This window comes from Calypte anna, chromosome 5, assembly GCF_003957555.1.
Source record: "Calypte anna isolate BGI_N300 chromosome 5, bCalAnn1_v1.p, whole genome shotgun sequence".
NCBI lineage: Eukaryota > Metazoa > Chordata > Aves > Apodiformes > Trochilidae > Calypte > Calypte anna.
In genome coordinates, this window is record NC_044250.1 from 10,134,791 (window position 1) to 10,151,270 (window position 16,480).

General features: G+C 39.8%; 1 protein-coding gene across 2 annotated transcripts in view; it reads right to left on the reverse strand.

Annotated features, from left to right (window-relative positions):
* Positions 1-1,233: 1,233 nt before the first annotated feature.
* Positions 1,234-16,480, reverse strand: part of RRAS2 (RAS related 2) — a 36,338-nt gene continuing 21,091 nt past the window's right edge. For both annotated transcript variants that reach the window (XM_030451273.1, XM_030451274.1), the window contains exons 2-6: positions 9,909-9,996; positions 9,175-9,277; positions 6,699-6,807; positions 3,142-3,260; positions 1,234-2,686 (exon numbers count right to left, since the gene is read on the reverse strand). In XM_030451273.1, coding sequence (XP_030307133.1) covers positions 2,599-2,686; positions 3,142-3,260; positions 6,699-6,807; positions 9,175-9,277; positions 9,909-9,996 — 507 coding nt within the window. In that variant the 3' untranslated portion in view covers positions 1,234-2,598. The remainder of the gene's footprint in view (positions 2,687-3,141; positions 3,261-6,698; positions 6,808-9,174; positions 9,278-9,908; positions 9,997-16,480) is intronic.

Below are 16,480 nucleotides of genomic sequence, written 5' to 3' on the forward strand. Positions count from 1 at the left end.
GGTGACAACAAATTAGAAAAGGAAACCATCGAAATACCTTGAGCAGTTTCAAACACACAATCACCTAGCTCACCAGTGCTAGCAAAAAAAAAAAAAAACAAAACCAAAAATATGTTATTTTTCTAAATACTTACTTCAACTAAAAAGAGTAGGATCAAAACACCTGCTTCAAGTGCCATATATGAACCAGTTTTAAAAAGAGATCATATACTATGCAGATTTCTCTGCACATTCTCTCCAGCAGAAGCCTTAAAAACAAGTACACAGGAATATACTGTAGTAGTTAATGAATTTAGCAGCAGGTAGTGGTCCCACTTCTGTTTAACTTGTTGATGAAGTCTGCCATGTTTACAATGTGGTTTAGCAGACAGAGGCAGGTTGCTTGGCATCAACCACCTCAAAGCTTCTCCACTTTCTGTATGAAGAAAAGCAAGGGTGTGGTGTTTCCAACCTCTTTGCTAATTACAGGGAGTTACATATTAAAAGACCTATCTATGTACCAGTCTACTATTTTACAACCAATCTATCACGAGTGAAATGTTAAAAAGGAAAAAAGTGATGAAACAGAAATAATTGCACCTCACATACTCCATCTCAACATACGTGCTGCAATTTGTCTGAACTCATTCTAATACCACAGTTAGTGGCTTAACTCCAGAGAGCTTTACATATTTAAGAAAACACATGGTGTAAAGGCTGTAATTTCTTGCATTTGACTTGAAAAATCTAATCCATCTTCCAAATTTACTTCCACTGGAACTTGTTCTTTGCATCTTCTACGCATTTTTTCCAAGTAGACTTTTATCAACCAGGAACTTTACTTAAAGGGAAATGTGTGGTGGGGGAAACTACCCAGCCTCTCAAAACAGTATCATACAATCTAATCTAAATTAAGTAAAAAAAAAAATTCTTTGCTATGGATGGCACTAGTGTTACTTAGAGGTTTAGTGCTTTTCTGTAGTAAAGGCACCAGGGACTTGTTTCTCAGCACTCTTTTCTCAGCAGATATTTACAGGTTCACAGCAGAGCACCTGGATGTGAGCATAGCCTGAAAACACAAGATGTGCTGAATGGACCACTGACATCTAACATGATTTACACCAAAATGGCTTTTCTTTGTGTCCAAGTGTGAAGAAAGGTCATGCAGATCTGGATACCATTCTTTTCCCCTTACCCCCCCAAAAAAACAGGTTTTGGAAGAGAGTCAGAAAAAGGCAATATGCTTACCCCTGATAATGGTTAGATCATCTTTAATTCTAGCACCTGAAGTTATACAAGGGTTTGCTTAATTATCAAGTTTCAAAGAATTGTTGGACACATTCAGTAAGGTGACAACTGTGCAATACCACTCAGTATTTCAATATCAGGGAATATACTCTTGAATTGTTTAAACACAATCCACAGAACTCAAAATTAAACAACCATCCACAGTTTAACTAAACAATCAGTTAAAAGTCTTACAGTTTAATAATTCACATAATGGTCAGTCTTTAGTAAGGGATACTGAAATTCATTAAAACACAACACTAGATTTTACTCTATGGGTGTGTTGGGCAGGCACATAATTGGCCATTCTTGGGTATAACTGGAAGAGTAAGGATAAGTTTACCACATTTTGGCAAATCCCACATTTTGTCAGTTAAAAGTGAACTGTGAGAATTAAATACTCATCTTTACATATACACAAGTTATGCTGTGAAAGCATATTTGCTTACAAACATATAAAAATACTTGTTAACTAGTTTGATAAGAAAATAATGTATAAAAGTATATAGCAAAAACATTTAATCATCTCTGACAATGGAAAGATCAAATTCATTTTTATATCACATGAAACAAAAACAGCTACAATTTTAGTTTTCCTTAATCCCTTACCCAGAAATACAAAGGAAGACACAATTTCTTTCCAAACAAGTGATGTGAAATTTCTTAATAAGCTAAAATGCCTCAATCCAGAATGAGCTCAGGTATTTGGCCATATCCTAATAGTAGTAGTAATCATCCTGTAGCTGTTCTGGATTCATAAAATAAATACAGTAGACTGTTTTGGCCACTGAAATAAAACTGCAGCATAAATGAGAGATGAAAATTTTTGCTGACAATGAAATTCAGTGTAGGTTTCTTAAGGCTAGCTGAATACTCAAGTCTAATTTAACTGAGGGCAAGAAAAAGCCAATCCACCCCTTCTTTTGCAAGTATTCTCTATATTTCAATATAGGTCTTTGTAATAGCTAACAAAATATCAGAAGTAAAAATAAATTAATTCACAAGAGACAACTTATGCATGACTTCAACACCTTGTCCTACATGGTTTTGTTTCATCTCCTTTGCGAATAAAACTCCACAAGGTGCAAGCTCTTAAGGGAGAGAAGGAAGGAACTGTGGTATTAAAGAAGCAGCCTTAGTGTTTTGTTTTGAAGTCTGCCCCAGGATGACCGAGTCTTCTTCAAGAACTATTCTGCCAGCTTCTTGGACTAAGGCTATTCTGGTGACCACTTTTAGGACATGCACATATAAGGCTAAACCAATACCAGAAGTGATGTAAAATGATGTAAAGAAAAAAAAATCTGGCAGTTGATAGCTTGGTTCTTGGGATTCTCAGAAAATAACACAATGGCAGCCTTTCTTGTCTTTTTCTTTCCGTGTTGGCTCTGGTGAAGGAGGGCACTCTTGTTCTTGAAATTTCCTGGAAACAGGTATTTCAAATTAAATTCATAGACTCATTTGCAGTTAAATAGAAAGAAATACTGTATTTGAAGCTACTGTTCTTGCACTTTATAGAGGATGGATTTACCTTTGACACTGAAACTACTGATTAAATGAGGTCTCTTTTTTGGTTGCCTTTTTTATAAAAACCACCATTTTTTACAGGCAGACAGTCTCAGATTTAGTTTTTACTTACTGGGTGATCAGTCAAATCTGAGAGACCAAGGTGAATAAATTATCTTTCAAATACATATTACATTTATATAAACATTTTTCCTTATATGCAGGAATATTTTATATGGGAAAGTACTGGTTGAAGTTTACAGGTAACAGCAGGCAGAATTTTCTCAGCAATCTCCTACTGCATTTCAATACATTTGCTGGAGCTATCCATTAGTATAGGGGCACGAATTATCTGATTTTAAATAATCTTACCTTATAACTCTGACAAGTTCATGAAAAGCTTGGTCTACATTCAATCTGATTTTTGCAGAGGCTTCCATGTATGTAACTTTAAGTTGCCGTGCTAGCTGCTGACCTTCCTCCTGTGTCACCTGGAACAGGTATCAATCATTATGTTCAAGGATCAAGTTTTATTTCATAAGCAGGTAAGATTCACCCATTCCTCCTCAAAGCAAGTGCTTCATTCAACACCTGCTGGATTACTAAGAGAACTGTGAACACTATTGCTAAATGCAGCTTCTCCCTCTCAACTAAATGTAGACAGGGAAAAAAAAATCAGATTACTACTTTTAAAACAAGAAATTATGTTTACCTTCTGAATCTTTTATAGAAGTCATTTAAAAAAATATATTTATGACACAGCAAAATATAAATGCAGCCAGTTTTAAACAGTGCTTCTGTAACAAGTCTTAAAAATCCATGAAGCTTCAGGCTATCCAGAGTTACAAAATAAACTGTGCCTCTTGACTCCTTGGGACAAGAGAGGAAAGGGAGGTAAAGAGGAAATAATAACAGTCATATAAAGTTGGTATAAAATTTGAAGTGAAGCAGAAGACAGGAAGCTAATCACCATTACAGAAAGGAGGAATAAGTTGGTCACAGGGCAAAACCAAAAGATTGAGCTGCGTATTTTTGGATGAAGTAGAAGGCAGTGAGGTCAGACTGGAGAAGGCCATCCTGAACAGTGCGAAGTATGCTGTTTCAATGAGAAGGTCACCCACAGGGCCAGGGAGGCAAAGGGCAGCTTTCAGTGATAAAAGGAAGTACAACAGATCTTGCCAAGACAATGGCCAGGAGAAGCAGTGTCAAAGATTACACTGCTTTCACAGAACTGTTAAACCAGCATGTAGAGGACTGATATGATGAGATGTGCAGCAAACCTGCAGCCAGAGCAGGATGACCTTGTCAGGCTGAAGTTTTTCCATACTTGGAGAGACATGGTGGCAGGACTAGTTTTCAGCCAGATGAGCAAGCTTGTCCAACTCACTGAACAGCTGTCTGCATCAAGAGTTCATGTGATGGAGCAGAAACAACCCCAGTGATGGAGCAGGGGCTCTGGCTGGGTTTAACACCCAGCTGATAGCATCTCACTGCTCTGCTGCCAAAAGGAGAAGTTTCACTTTCTTCCCCCCCACCCCAGCTCCTCCCTGCTCTGCTTTGGGCCACAGTCCCAGACCTTCCCATGCTTCTAGTGTTGGCACTCAGTCTTTCTGAGAGCTGATTTAACTCACACAGGTCCCAAAAAGCCATTCCAGTTGTCTGTTTTTCTCCCTGTCTAAAGAGATTATGAAATTCCAAGTGCTTCAAGTGAGAGCTAAGCCAAGTGAGAGCCAGCAAAGGGAAGAGTGGGAACATGAAGTCAGGAGGGAGATGAGCCTCTCCCTTCTGGGGACCCATTATATTAGCTCAGCATCCCCAAACCATTCCTTCAGACTGATTTAAGGCCAAATAAAACACACTATGTGACAAGGAAGAGGCAGGGAAGAGTTAAGAACACCTCACTAGCTGTTTCACCAAACCTAGAAGTGCTATTTCAGCTACAGCTTTCTAGGCCCCAGCTTATGACACAAGTCACAAATCCACCAATTTGCACATAAACTGTGTGAGTGACAGCACCAAAAGTTACTCTCATCAGCATCTAACAATTTGGGCAATAAATATAGCCATAAAAAGCCAAAGGAGCATTTGGGAACATATGCTTTTGTGTTGTGATAGGATGTAAGCAGCAAAACTTCCACATTAAACAATTCAGAAACAGCTGCTTAGAGCCTGGCTGGGTACCAGTCCATTACCACCTGAAAAAGCAGCAAGGAATCAGGTACTGAGGTATGAGCAGAACAGTTGACAAGCACCCCCCCTCCCCCTTAAAGGAAGAAACAGATGCAGTATAATAACATTAGGAGGGTGGATGAGTGAGAGCAAATTTCCTAACTGTTCCTTGAAAATGGATCTACAGGATTACCAATTGCATTTGCAGCTATTTTCTGAGAACTGAGGCTGGCAGTGATGATGTTATTTCCCTTCCAAAGCATCTGGATGTTTGTCCTTCAGCAATTACAGTTTGCAGAACAGTTCAGGTTCACCTTCATGGCTTCCAGGCCTGTTTCCTTACTGGCTTACAGAACTGAATTACATTCACAAGAGAAGCTACCCTATGTTCCAAGACCTGCAAGGTTAAATTCAGGCATTTTGATAGGAGAAATAATAGTAACTGAAGAGTGAGAGTTTCACTTCTATCTCTGGAACAGGCTGCTAATTCAGGGCATGTGTGAGTACATGAAATTACTTCTGATGAGTTTGTGAGCTACTTCTGTGAAAACTCTTTTTAAGACACAATGTTTCAGCATCAATTTTCTCAAGAACTTTCTACATTGATTCAGGGGTAAAGAGGCTGTGACAGTCAAGGCAGCATACTCAATTTCTTTGTACTGAAGGTTTATGTAGTGCTCAAGAAATTAATTCAAAAAGAATGTAGCAACCAACTCAACTCCTTAATGGTATTTGTTTGAACCTAACTTTTTCTTGTTCCAGCCACTGTTTTTTTGACAGACAAAATATTTTATTTAGCAAAGAAAAAAAATTACATGAACAGAAATGAAGTCATGTTCTGGTATGCAAATCTGATAACAGCTTGCTTAAAGCTATGTTTTCCTTGTGAAACAGTTAAAATTTAATTACAGAATTTTTTGTAATATTTACTCTCAGACAAAAAAACAATTATAAATTTGCTACCAAGATTTAAGAGTCACCTTACTACCTCAGGAGAAAAAAAAGGAACTTTTGAAACAAGTTGAAGATGAGTTTGGTGCCTGTTCCTCTCCTGCTGAAGTAGTAAGGCTTATTCTCATTTCAGCTCAAATCAGTTTGATTGATGAAAACCAAGAGTAAACAGGAAAAACAAATTTAAACAACTTTCTGAAAATCATTCAAAACTAAAATCTTTCAAGCTCTCTTTTAACTAGAGGTGAGGTTGAACTACACTGGTTTTCAACCCTTTCATTTTAATGTGCACCAATAAGAGGGCAGTTGTGTTGCTGTACTTCCAGCTTTTAAAGCTTTAAGTTAGTTATGCAGAAGGTAAGTGGCCACACAGCAGTGAATGGCTGCTCATTTATACATAACAGCAGTGAAAGGTAAAATCAACAGCCCTGAGGTCTCATTACAGGCAGTGCTGGAACACACTCTGCTTGGCACAGTGCACTATGTGAGTAACAGAACAGAGGAATTAGACACATTCATGCCTGAGTAATCAAGTCATGACAAAGCTCTCAACTCTGTGCATGAATAGCTGTGGTCCCAACATAACCCCACTGAGTCAGACAGGAGATGTGCTGTATGTGGAATGTCATCATGCTTGTAAGATTCTTGAGGTGCAGAAACTGAGTATAGTTGTGTTTCCTGCACTGGAATTAGTTAGTACAGAATGATTTTTTTTTTTTTTCATTTGTTTCTTCTCACTCTTGGGAGTGCAAGGAAAATTGTCAAATTTCTAGAAGAAAGTGAGCAATAACTAAAGGCAGAGGAATTACCTGTCTTTGGTGGTCCAAATCTGCTTTATTACCCACTAGAATCATAGGAAACTCATCGCGATCTTTCACTCTAAGAATCTGTCGCTGAAATTTATAAATTTCTTCAAAACTGTAAAAGAGAAAAACCAAAAAAACCCAGTGAAGCATCAGTGTACAAATTCATAGATTCTCAGGTTCTGCAGAACTTCAGAAATGATGAGTCACTTATTTAGACTTGCCCTGCTATGCCACACAAGCAGACAGCTGCAGGCACTCCACCAAAGAGTCCACCGTCAAGGCATGAACACTTAGAGAATCATTCCACACTCAAACTAAAAAAATCCTCATGTTAACAGTGTGCTAATCCACTGGAATTAGGTGGGGCTGCAGGGTGAGCAAAACATTTACTGTCTCACTGTAAAGAGACCTGAACACCAATGGGTTGCAGAGAACCAAGCAACCCCAGCCCATTCTACAGACATTGACTTTGGAGTTAACTCTGGCTAGGACATTCCAACTACAGATGAGGCTCTGGTAATCAATATTTCAGCTGTCAACTTCTACAGCTACTTTCTAGGAATTCGGAGGGAAAATTACCCAAACTGGAAAACTTTTTTTCTTGAAGAACAGAAAAAAAAATAAAGACAGGGCCAAACAACCCAAAAAGCTTTCTAGTTACCAAATAAATTGTATCAGGTACTACTGGTGGTGTTCAAGCAGTAAGGAATATTCCAGCAGTGCTTAAGGGAAGGTGAACAATGCAGAAAGCTTCTCCAACATAAGCAGTATTAAACAAGCTAATTCTGGCCTAAGAAAGGATTTTTGGAGAAAAAAAAAAAATATATCCCTGCTTTCAAGTAAATACTGCTAAACCTACATCACTACATAAGGAGTTTCAGCAGACACTTGCAGGCAATCACGAATCTCTCAGAGCACAGACTTCCCCAAAGCATTATTTTATTCCAGCCATATAGTGTGAAGCTGTTTACACTTAGATTTGCAAACTGGAATTTAAAAGTCAGATAATAATTAGTAAGGAAGTTACATTAAAAAAATCTTACGAAGTCAGACATGACAATGCCAATCCACCACATCCATACAAAAGCAGGAGAGAAAGGTGAATTAGAAGGAATGTACATCACTAAGCACAGCTGAACCTCCATTATAGATATACTGTTCTAATACCCAGAAGTCTGTAGTAATTGGAGGAAGAGAGTTCAAAGATCCCAAATCATCTAGATCTCTTCTTGTTTCAGAATTACTTTCTACCACATAAGCAGGACAGACACTGCCATCAGGTATTTTGTTGGCAGGCAAGGTAAGTCTTGGATCAAATAACTATCAGAATAGACATGAAAACTCAGCTCTTCAGAAGGATTTCAGAGAGGAAAGCAATAGGCAGGTTTAATGTATCAAGACCTGCTTAAAATCAAGGCAGATGTTTAGCCAGAAGAGCAAAAAAACCTTAAGATTTTCAGAAAAATCAAGGAGTTCACATGAAACTTCAAAAAAGAAATAAATCTACAGTCCTCTAACAAATATTTATGCTAACACAAGTGCTCAGTGTGTCTCAAATCCACAGACTAGATCTCTGACAGAGTCTAGGAGTGTCTTCTGGACAGTACCTCAATATGAATTTATATATTTAGCAGCATTCTTAAGGTATAGACCCAGATCCAATGGAAACATGCTCACGCTTCATAGTATATTTAGCTTAATTCTTGTTAGAGACAGAGCTGTTAAGTTCAGAAGCAACCTATTAGAGCCTAGATTGAATCTGTAAAAGTGAAAAAGAAAAACAACCCAACAGCATACACTAATGCTTCCGTCATTTTATTGCTCTTCTGTTGCAACTCAAAACAAGCGGAAGCCAGATCTTTATCTTCTTTATCACTACATACCTGATAAACTGAATGGAAGACAATCACAGCCAAAACATTAAGTGGCTGTCTGTATATACACTGAATTTGCTACACTTACAATCATCAGGAGCAACCTGACTTGCTCCATGAGACAGGTTACATCTCAGCTCTGTGGTCAATTAATTAGGCAGATTCCAGTCAAATCATGGGAGTAAGCAGAGTGAGCACTGCCCGGAAAAGAGGGCAAGGCATGCCCTGACCTGGATATACCCATCCAGAAATCCAGAGTCAGCCACTTTATGGTAATGAGCACACAGCAAAGGGATAGATCTAAGAACTAATCAGACATCACAGCATGATACCCTTAGTTTAAATTTGTTATTTCCAGGAAACTAGTATTCTGGACTGTAAAGTGTTTGAATAGAGCTGTCATTTTTGTGTGTATGCTTTCAAGTCATTTATTACAAGAGACAAGTCCTTGAAACAAGTGATTGGTTTCAAATGGGTTTTTTTCAGTGCATCTCACCAAAGAATCCAAGAGTGAATATGTAATGTGTCTGAGATTATTTGCATAAAGAATAAGCAGCAACTTCAGCTGAATTACAGCTTTTTTAATAACTTGACATCAGGCTTACCTTCCTCTATCAGTGACTGAGAACACAAGCAGAAAACCCTCTCCTGTCCTCATGTACTGTTCACGCATGGCTCCAAATTCTTCTTGTCCTGCTGTATCCAGAACTGAATGTAAGCAAAACAATTATTATTACATTTCCTGTTCTTATGACTTTAGACTGAGGAAAAAAAACAAAACAAAACAACAAGTTCTTGGACTGACTGAACAGTTAAAGACCTCCCAGAAAAAGTGAACAACAAAGTTTGGTTGACTTGTGAGATTTCACAACCAGCTGAAACAGCTGGAGAATGCTTAGAGAGACTTAAGGATGGGGGTTGAGAGCGCTGTTGGTTTGTCCTTAAAGAACTCACTGACAAGGGAGAAGTGAAACTTTTAAAGCAAAGCATTTATATCGCTCTTGGGAGAGGCAGCAAACAACAGCCAAGTGATGTGTTTTTCATTCCATCCTGTCACCCAGGTAACTGCCAGGAATTACATAAATTCTCCTAGTTTTGTAGACATGAAAGCCTCAGGAATAATTCTTAAAAAAACAATGCTCAATTTACTTTAAAGAGAGACACTTACACACACATAGGGCTTGGGTACCTCATGACAAAACAAAGGTAATCAAGCTTTTTTGAGCTACCCAGTTACATAAAAACCACCTCACACAGCTGTTTACTGGTGTTACATCTTTAAGCATAGACAAAACACAGGCACCAACAGCTCCAGGTGATGAGGACCCAGGATACTTACTGTCCAGGCGTGCAGCTCTCTCATCTATCACACACTGCTTGGTGTAGGAGTCTTCAATCGTTGGATCATAATCCGTAACAAAATAGGACTGCAGAAAATAAACAAGAAGTCTGTGTGTAAGACAAACACAAACAGGACATTCAACAAGTAAGATGCTAAAACTCTATGCTTGACAGCTCAGGTAAGATGAGCAAGTTTTACCCATGTACAGCCATTTGCTGCTGTGTCCAAAAAGACAGCAGGTAATGGCTTCTCTGTTTCCAGTTAACAGTTGTAAATAGTAGAAATTACTGTCCAGAGTCATTGAATTTACTTAAGCACCAATTTTTCTAGCATTTTCTAGAGCTTTCTGGTAACTCCTAGAACTTCCAAGCAGGAATCCCTAGAAACTTTTGTTTCTAGCAGCTTTCAAAATCTCTGGTAACTTAAATTCCTCTGAATTTCTGGTAGGGTTTAGAAATTTCTTTGAATTCTCAACAGTTTGCAGAATTTCCACCCCCAGTCCCAGAGGACCCAATTTCTAGGAAGTCTGAAAAATTTTCCAGCTGTTCCTAGAATTCTCTACCAGTTTTATAACAATTTCTAGCAACAGTTCCATGCAGCACAAATGGCACTTAGTTTGTAAGCTGAATAAAGTTCAGCAGATCATCCTTGTTTCCAGCATTTCTCTCTTGGTTTTAATGACTAAGCACACACACTCTCCACATTCTGGAAGCAGAAGAAGCCATGAAGTGCCCGTGTCACCCATTGCAAGTATAAGGCTCCACCACATACTGGAAGGAAACCAGTCTGCTACTGAACTGCATAGGAAAGCACATACTGGTTCATCTTTCTAGTGACTGGGTGAAAATCCAGCACATCAGGCATCTATGCACCCAGAAGAATACCACAGTACCTGAAGGAGTTATGCCTGCCTATGTTATTCAGTTTTGTAAGCCAGTAAGGAAACACAAACGCTTTAAAACTGCATAAGGTCCTATGAAGAAAAAAAAATTAAAAACAATGGGGGAGGTATAGGGGTGGGTTGTTCTTGCATTAAGAAACTGTCACCAAAAAAAGGGTGCATTTCCTTATTCACGTCAAAATTAATAGCTTTTCACCAAAACTTACTTCCCATCACAGAAACTCAAAGACATCACCAAACACCACTCTGTTCCTCTAAGCTTATCAGACTCAAGCTAACATATGCCATGGAAGGGAAAATAAGAAAACAAAAGAAAACAAGACATTTGAAATTACAGCACTAGCCCACTAATCTTCTCCAGATACATCACTGTCAGCACAGAATACAGTTAACTCTGTTCTTGCAGATACAGTTTTATTAATGTACTTGTATTTGTTCTTGCACAGTTTTAATCTGAAGGTGCCCACAAGGGCTGGCTGTAGCACTTTGTCCCCGTGGCACCCAGCTGGCTCCCAGCACCTGGGCACATCCACACTGGGGTTCTGCTTTTATAGCATGGACCTGGACTCCCCAGGAGACCTCATCAATTGAGCCACAGTTGCTTTACTGGGAGGAACTCATCACCAGTAGTAAGACACTTTACCAGCTGTGTATTCTATATATAACCTATGCTCATATACCACAGCCTTACCATCATGCAGCTGGCTCCAGGAAGCACATGCAAGTTGCTGTTTATCTACTCATTTAGATTTGGCACCATACTGAAAAACTGCTGACCCTCAGAGCAGAGACACTGAACAGCCCTGCACATCTCCTTTGCATTCTAGGTAGACAGCAGAAAACCATCTTCACAGGATACACCTACACAAGTTTCACGAGCTTTGAATCAATGGCACCACTGTGTAAGCAGCTACCTTTAGATAGCAGTAACTAAAACAACTATGTTTCTTGTTGGGTAGGATAAAATCCTAGCAGTCTGTCCCACCAGGCACCAGTGACCCATGAGATGCCATAACCTCCTTTTTTTTCCAGTGTTTCAAGTAAGTTGAGTTGCTCATTTCTGGATAAGAAATGGTTTCTCCGTTGTTTTAGAGCATCTCAATGCTCAGCAATATCCTCTCCAAAGCCCTTCCAAAACACTCACACAAAACAAAACAAACAGATAAAAAGCCAACCAAGAGGCATGGTATCATAAATGAAGCATGCACACAAGTCCAAGTTTTGCAGCAGAAAGGTGTCTATTTGCTGACTAAAATATGGTGTCACTATCAGCATATCTGGAAATTCAGGAATCTGATTTGGAAGATAAAGCGTGCACTCTGAAGTTACTCTCTATCCCTCTCCACAGCTTCTTGCAGATGTCAGTTACTGTCTGAAGCTCCCCATCTACAAAGCTGTAAAGTAGGCCAAGTTTTAAATAAAAGGGAGTATTTGCTATCCATTTATTTCACTCTCATGAATCAGTATTAGTAGACCACATCAGGCAGCACACTTACATCCAACATGGACAGTATTTTTCAGTGAGAGATCAGAAAAAGAAAACCATAATAACCTCAGAGGAATTCTTCATATTTTCCTTATTACCTATTCAAGGGTCAAGAACTGCAGTATGTTCTGTGATCTCGAGGGCATTTCTGTGACTCCCTCCACCCTTTTCAGTTGCTTTTTTCTTGTTTGTTTATTCTCTGCTCTGTGTGTGTGTAGGGGGGAGGTTTTTTTTTAAAATAGGAAACCACAAAAAAAAATAGTGTGCCAGACTAGGTAGAGACATGGAACAGTTCCTCCCTCAGAAAAGGGAACAAGACTAAGATGCCCTAATCCAGCATCTTAAAATCAGAGAGAGCAGATGTCAGAGCTCCCCATCTAACAAGTCTCTTCCCTCCCATGGAGCTTCTCTGCCAAATCTGCTGTCACAGCCACTGGTGGAGAGGTTTGCAAGGCAATTAGCATTGTGGTTTACCTCCAGGCACTGGACTCAACTAATGTGCCTGAAATAGCTGTTGGTTTTGAAAAAGTATTCCCAAATTGCACTAGGACAATTTGCCATAGGGAGCACATCAACCACAGCTTGTAGGCCTTATTCAGTCAGGGTTGATTTATGAAAATTAGATGTAGCTGATGTAGTAGTTATCAATCTGAACAGAAATGGACTGACTTCTGTGATAAAGTCAGTGTTTAAAGAATTAAGGATGGCAAAACACATCCTGAACAGTGACTTCTGAATGCTGTCCTGCAGCAGCAGAAAGGAGCCCACACACCCAGCAAGCCCAAGCCCATACCACAGTGTAAGGGCTTCACAAAGGTCAAGGAGTTTGTGGCAAAAATGCTTGAAAGATTAAGGGGAGGGCAATTCCAGGAGATGCAAACCACTGCCAGCCTACTGATTTTAAACCAATGGCAAGTGCAGACAAATGGGAGGAATACACCCGTCAGTGTCTGAACAGCCTGGCCTCTTACTGCTGTCTCCTCTCTGGAAGCTGCATGTGCCAGTCCAGACACTTCAAAGCTGTTGCTTTGCTCAGCTGTGAAATACTAGGAAGCTACAGCAGGTGTCAGATGGCACAAGACACACTGGACCCCTCTCTAGGATGACCCATTGCAGGCCAGGTTGTCAGATCCACTCTGCTAGGACAAGGTGAGTCTCTATGAGAAGCTGGACGAGCTCAGCCTCATTCAGCTGGCTCACTGTAGTTGGCCACTGCCTGCAAGAAATAGAGAAATTGTATTTCTTCTGCTAAGATAACTTGAACATGCTCTTCTGTTACACCACTCCCTTCATCACTAGGCAAAATCAATGCTCTTTCCACCCACCTCCTAAAAGGGAAATTAGAAGCTGAGCCCAGTAGTCTCATCAACCATTCAATTTACTCCAAATATTATGCAACAAGTTTTCTGGGTTTCCTCTTTCTAAGACTGGTGAGGCAATCATGTCCAAAGATGGGAAAGCCTGCTAAGGACATAAACCCCTCTTTAGAGGAAAAAAAAAACAAGCACAAATCCCCCCCCCCCCCAAAACAAAACAAAACAACCAAAAAATAACAAAACCCCACACATAACCAATACTACTTGCAGTTGGGCAGCCTACCACTACCATTCTTTCCTATACATACATTTATCTTAAAATCTATTTCAAACACAATCCCCTGACCTTTGCAGGAGTTCCTACTTGTGGTGCTGAGGAATGATGACACTACTACACTGAGCACTGCTCTAGCAGTCTCTCTCCATTTAAGGTAACAGTAATCCCTAAATCATTGTTGCAATCATTCCAGTCCTTTGGCAAGGAGTCTGCTTTCAGTTTACCCCCTTGACTCTGCTGCCTTTCATACACATAAGGGAATTCCTCCATTAGCTAGAATCATGAGCTCAGGAGTCCCACTCCATAAATTAGTGAAAACCACCTAAGTGAAGAACATCTTACACAGGAAGCTGGAGAATCCCCCTGAAGCTTCACAGCTCTTATGCAGCTTTTCTTATTTACTCTCCATAGGGTCATCAACAGTTCACAAGCTGAAAACCCACTGGATTACTTTCTTTTGCCCCAACACTTTAACGTTTCAAGGTGAGAGCAAAGTCAGACACAACCAACAAGTAGCTACTACAAGCTGTAGTCCAGACTCTGCTTGCTAAATGCCCTTCTTCTCATCTTTACTCAAAAAGCAAAAGAAAGGCCAGCACAGTGTAAGCACACCACTATGAGTAAGTTAAAGGAGTGGTACATGTCAAAATACATACTCATCTTTTCTGTGTCTATAATCTCCACTTGTATTTACTAAATATACACTTAATGTTTCAAAAAGTCGCTACTTGCTTATTTAAATTTTTTTCCACATGGTAAATTCCATTTAAATTTTTGGTTTCAACCCAGTGGATGCAAGGAAATAGAAGGGTTTCCACCCTCCAGCTGAAGTTACAAGACAGTTTTGGATTTAAATAACATCTACAATTTTAGCATTGCAAATAGCCCAAAAATCCTTCCCAACTATAATTTGTAAGTCAGAACTCTACACAAACATGCTGGTGAATGCTATGCACCAAAACTTTAGCTTTATACTTAAGTACATTCCCAAATACCTGAAATCCAAGATCCCACAACATCTCCTAGGCTGTGCATGCTAGTATACTTAACACAATATTTTGGCAGTTTGTCCTTTGATTACCACTAACATTATAATCTTTTTTCTAGCTTCTGTCTCGTGTTCTCTGCACTTCACCAATAACATTTTTTTGCTTCTGTCCCAACCTGAAAGGTCCAATTCAGTATGTGTAGCATCATGCCTTCACACCATGGGCACAGAACAAACTACAGGATCAGCTAAAGCCCCATCACACACCACACTGATCACCTCAGAAATGCTACATCCATAAAAAGACAGAAACCTGACCAAGTTTTCTTCTGAGCACCTTTTCTTTCACTTGAATTAGTATTTCTGACATTTGTTCCAAGCCACAGACAAAGTCAGTACCAGAGTTTAAGACCAGAACTATAATGCTGTGGCCAGACAGTAGAACCCTAAGTGAACACCTTTCTGTGGGTACTTGGCTCCATGGTGAAAGCTCTCAGACCAAGATATAAGTTCAAAAATCAGAGTGTAACCTTCATTGCTTTACCACCCATGGAAAAGCCACAGTCTCTGCCTTCAGCTCTTCTGCCCATGCAGAGTGACCCAGCAGCCAGGACTACACTAACATGACCACAGTGCCAATAATGTGCCCTCCTCCAGGATGCAGAATTGGTTAGAGACTATTGCAAAGAGTTTTAACCCCCATTTCCACACACAAACAGGTTCAATGCCACCACACACATGTTCCTAAGGGATGGCTGGCAGTAATGTGCCACCTTGCTCCAGAACTACACTGGCCCCAATCCAGGACCACCCTTGTCCAGCAGAACTGCCCCTGGAGTTATTAACTGGAGAACCCACTTTCACACCACAAAAGAGCCTCCTAAAGTCATTTCTTTAGAAATATTTGAGTTGGCTGTCTAGAAAGAAAGGAAAATATACAGGGAAAAAAACTGCACTAACTTCTGGAAGCACACTTGAACTCGGATCACATTCCAGAATGGAACAGACACAGCAAAACACAGAAATTTAGCATTCTGTGGAGCCCCACGTACTTGGGTCACAGAAAAAAAAAATTAAAGTAATCAAAAAGCACACAACTGATGAGACAGCTTTGAGAAGCTTGTTAAATACTTAACATACATCTCCCCAGGAGCAGGTGTTTCATTAGGTCCTGATGTTTCTACACAAGTTTATTTGGTTGGTGTTTAGAAAGCAGGAGACTGATGGTGCTGAGCTCAAGAATTAGAGGATGGGCACCCTTGCAGAAGGCTCAGGCACAGCACAAAACAACACCAGGGAGACTGCAGGAGCTCCCCAGAGCATCCTTCTAAACAGCAGTGCTGGAGATAGCATTGAGCAATGCTCTGCTGGCATGAGCAGTTACACCTAGAAAGACAAGGGGAAGGATTTGGATCCTGAATACTGGGAAGCATAGGGGAGCAAAGGTCAAAAAATATGCTGATGAAAACCAGGCTGCAGAGATAATGCATGAAACTGCATCATGCTCCAGAAAGCCAGGCACATCCTCCTCCAATTACCCCATACTCATACAAATCTTTAAGAGTTACTTTAATTATAGAACAGTAAGAGGACCTGTTCCT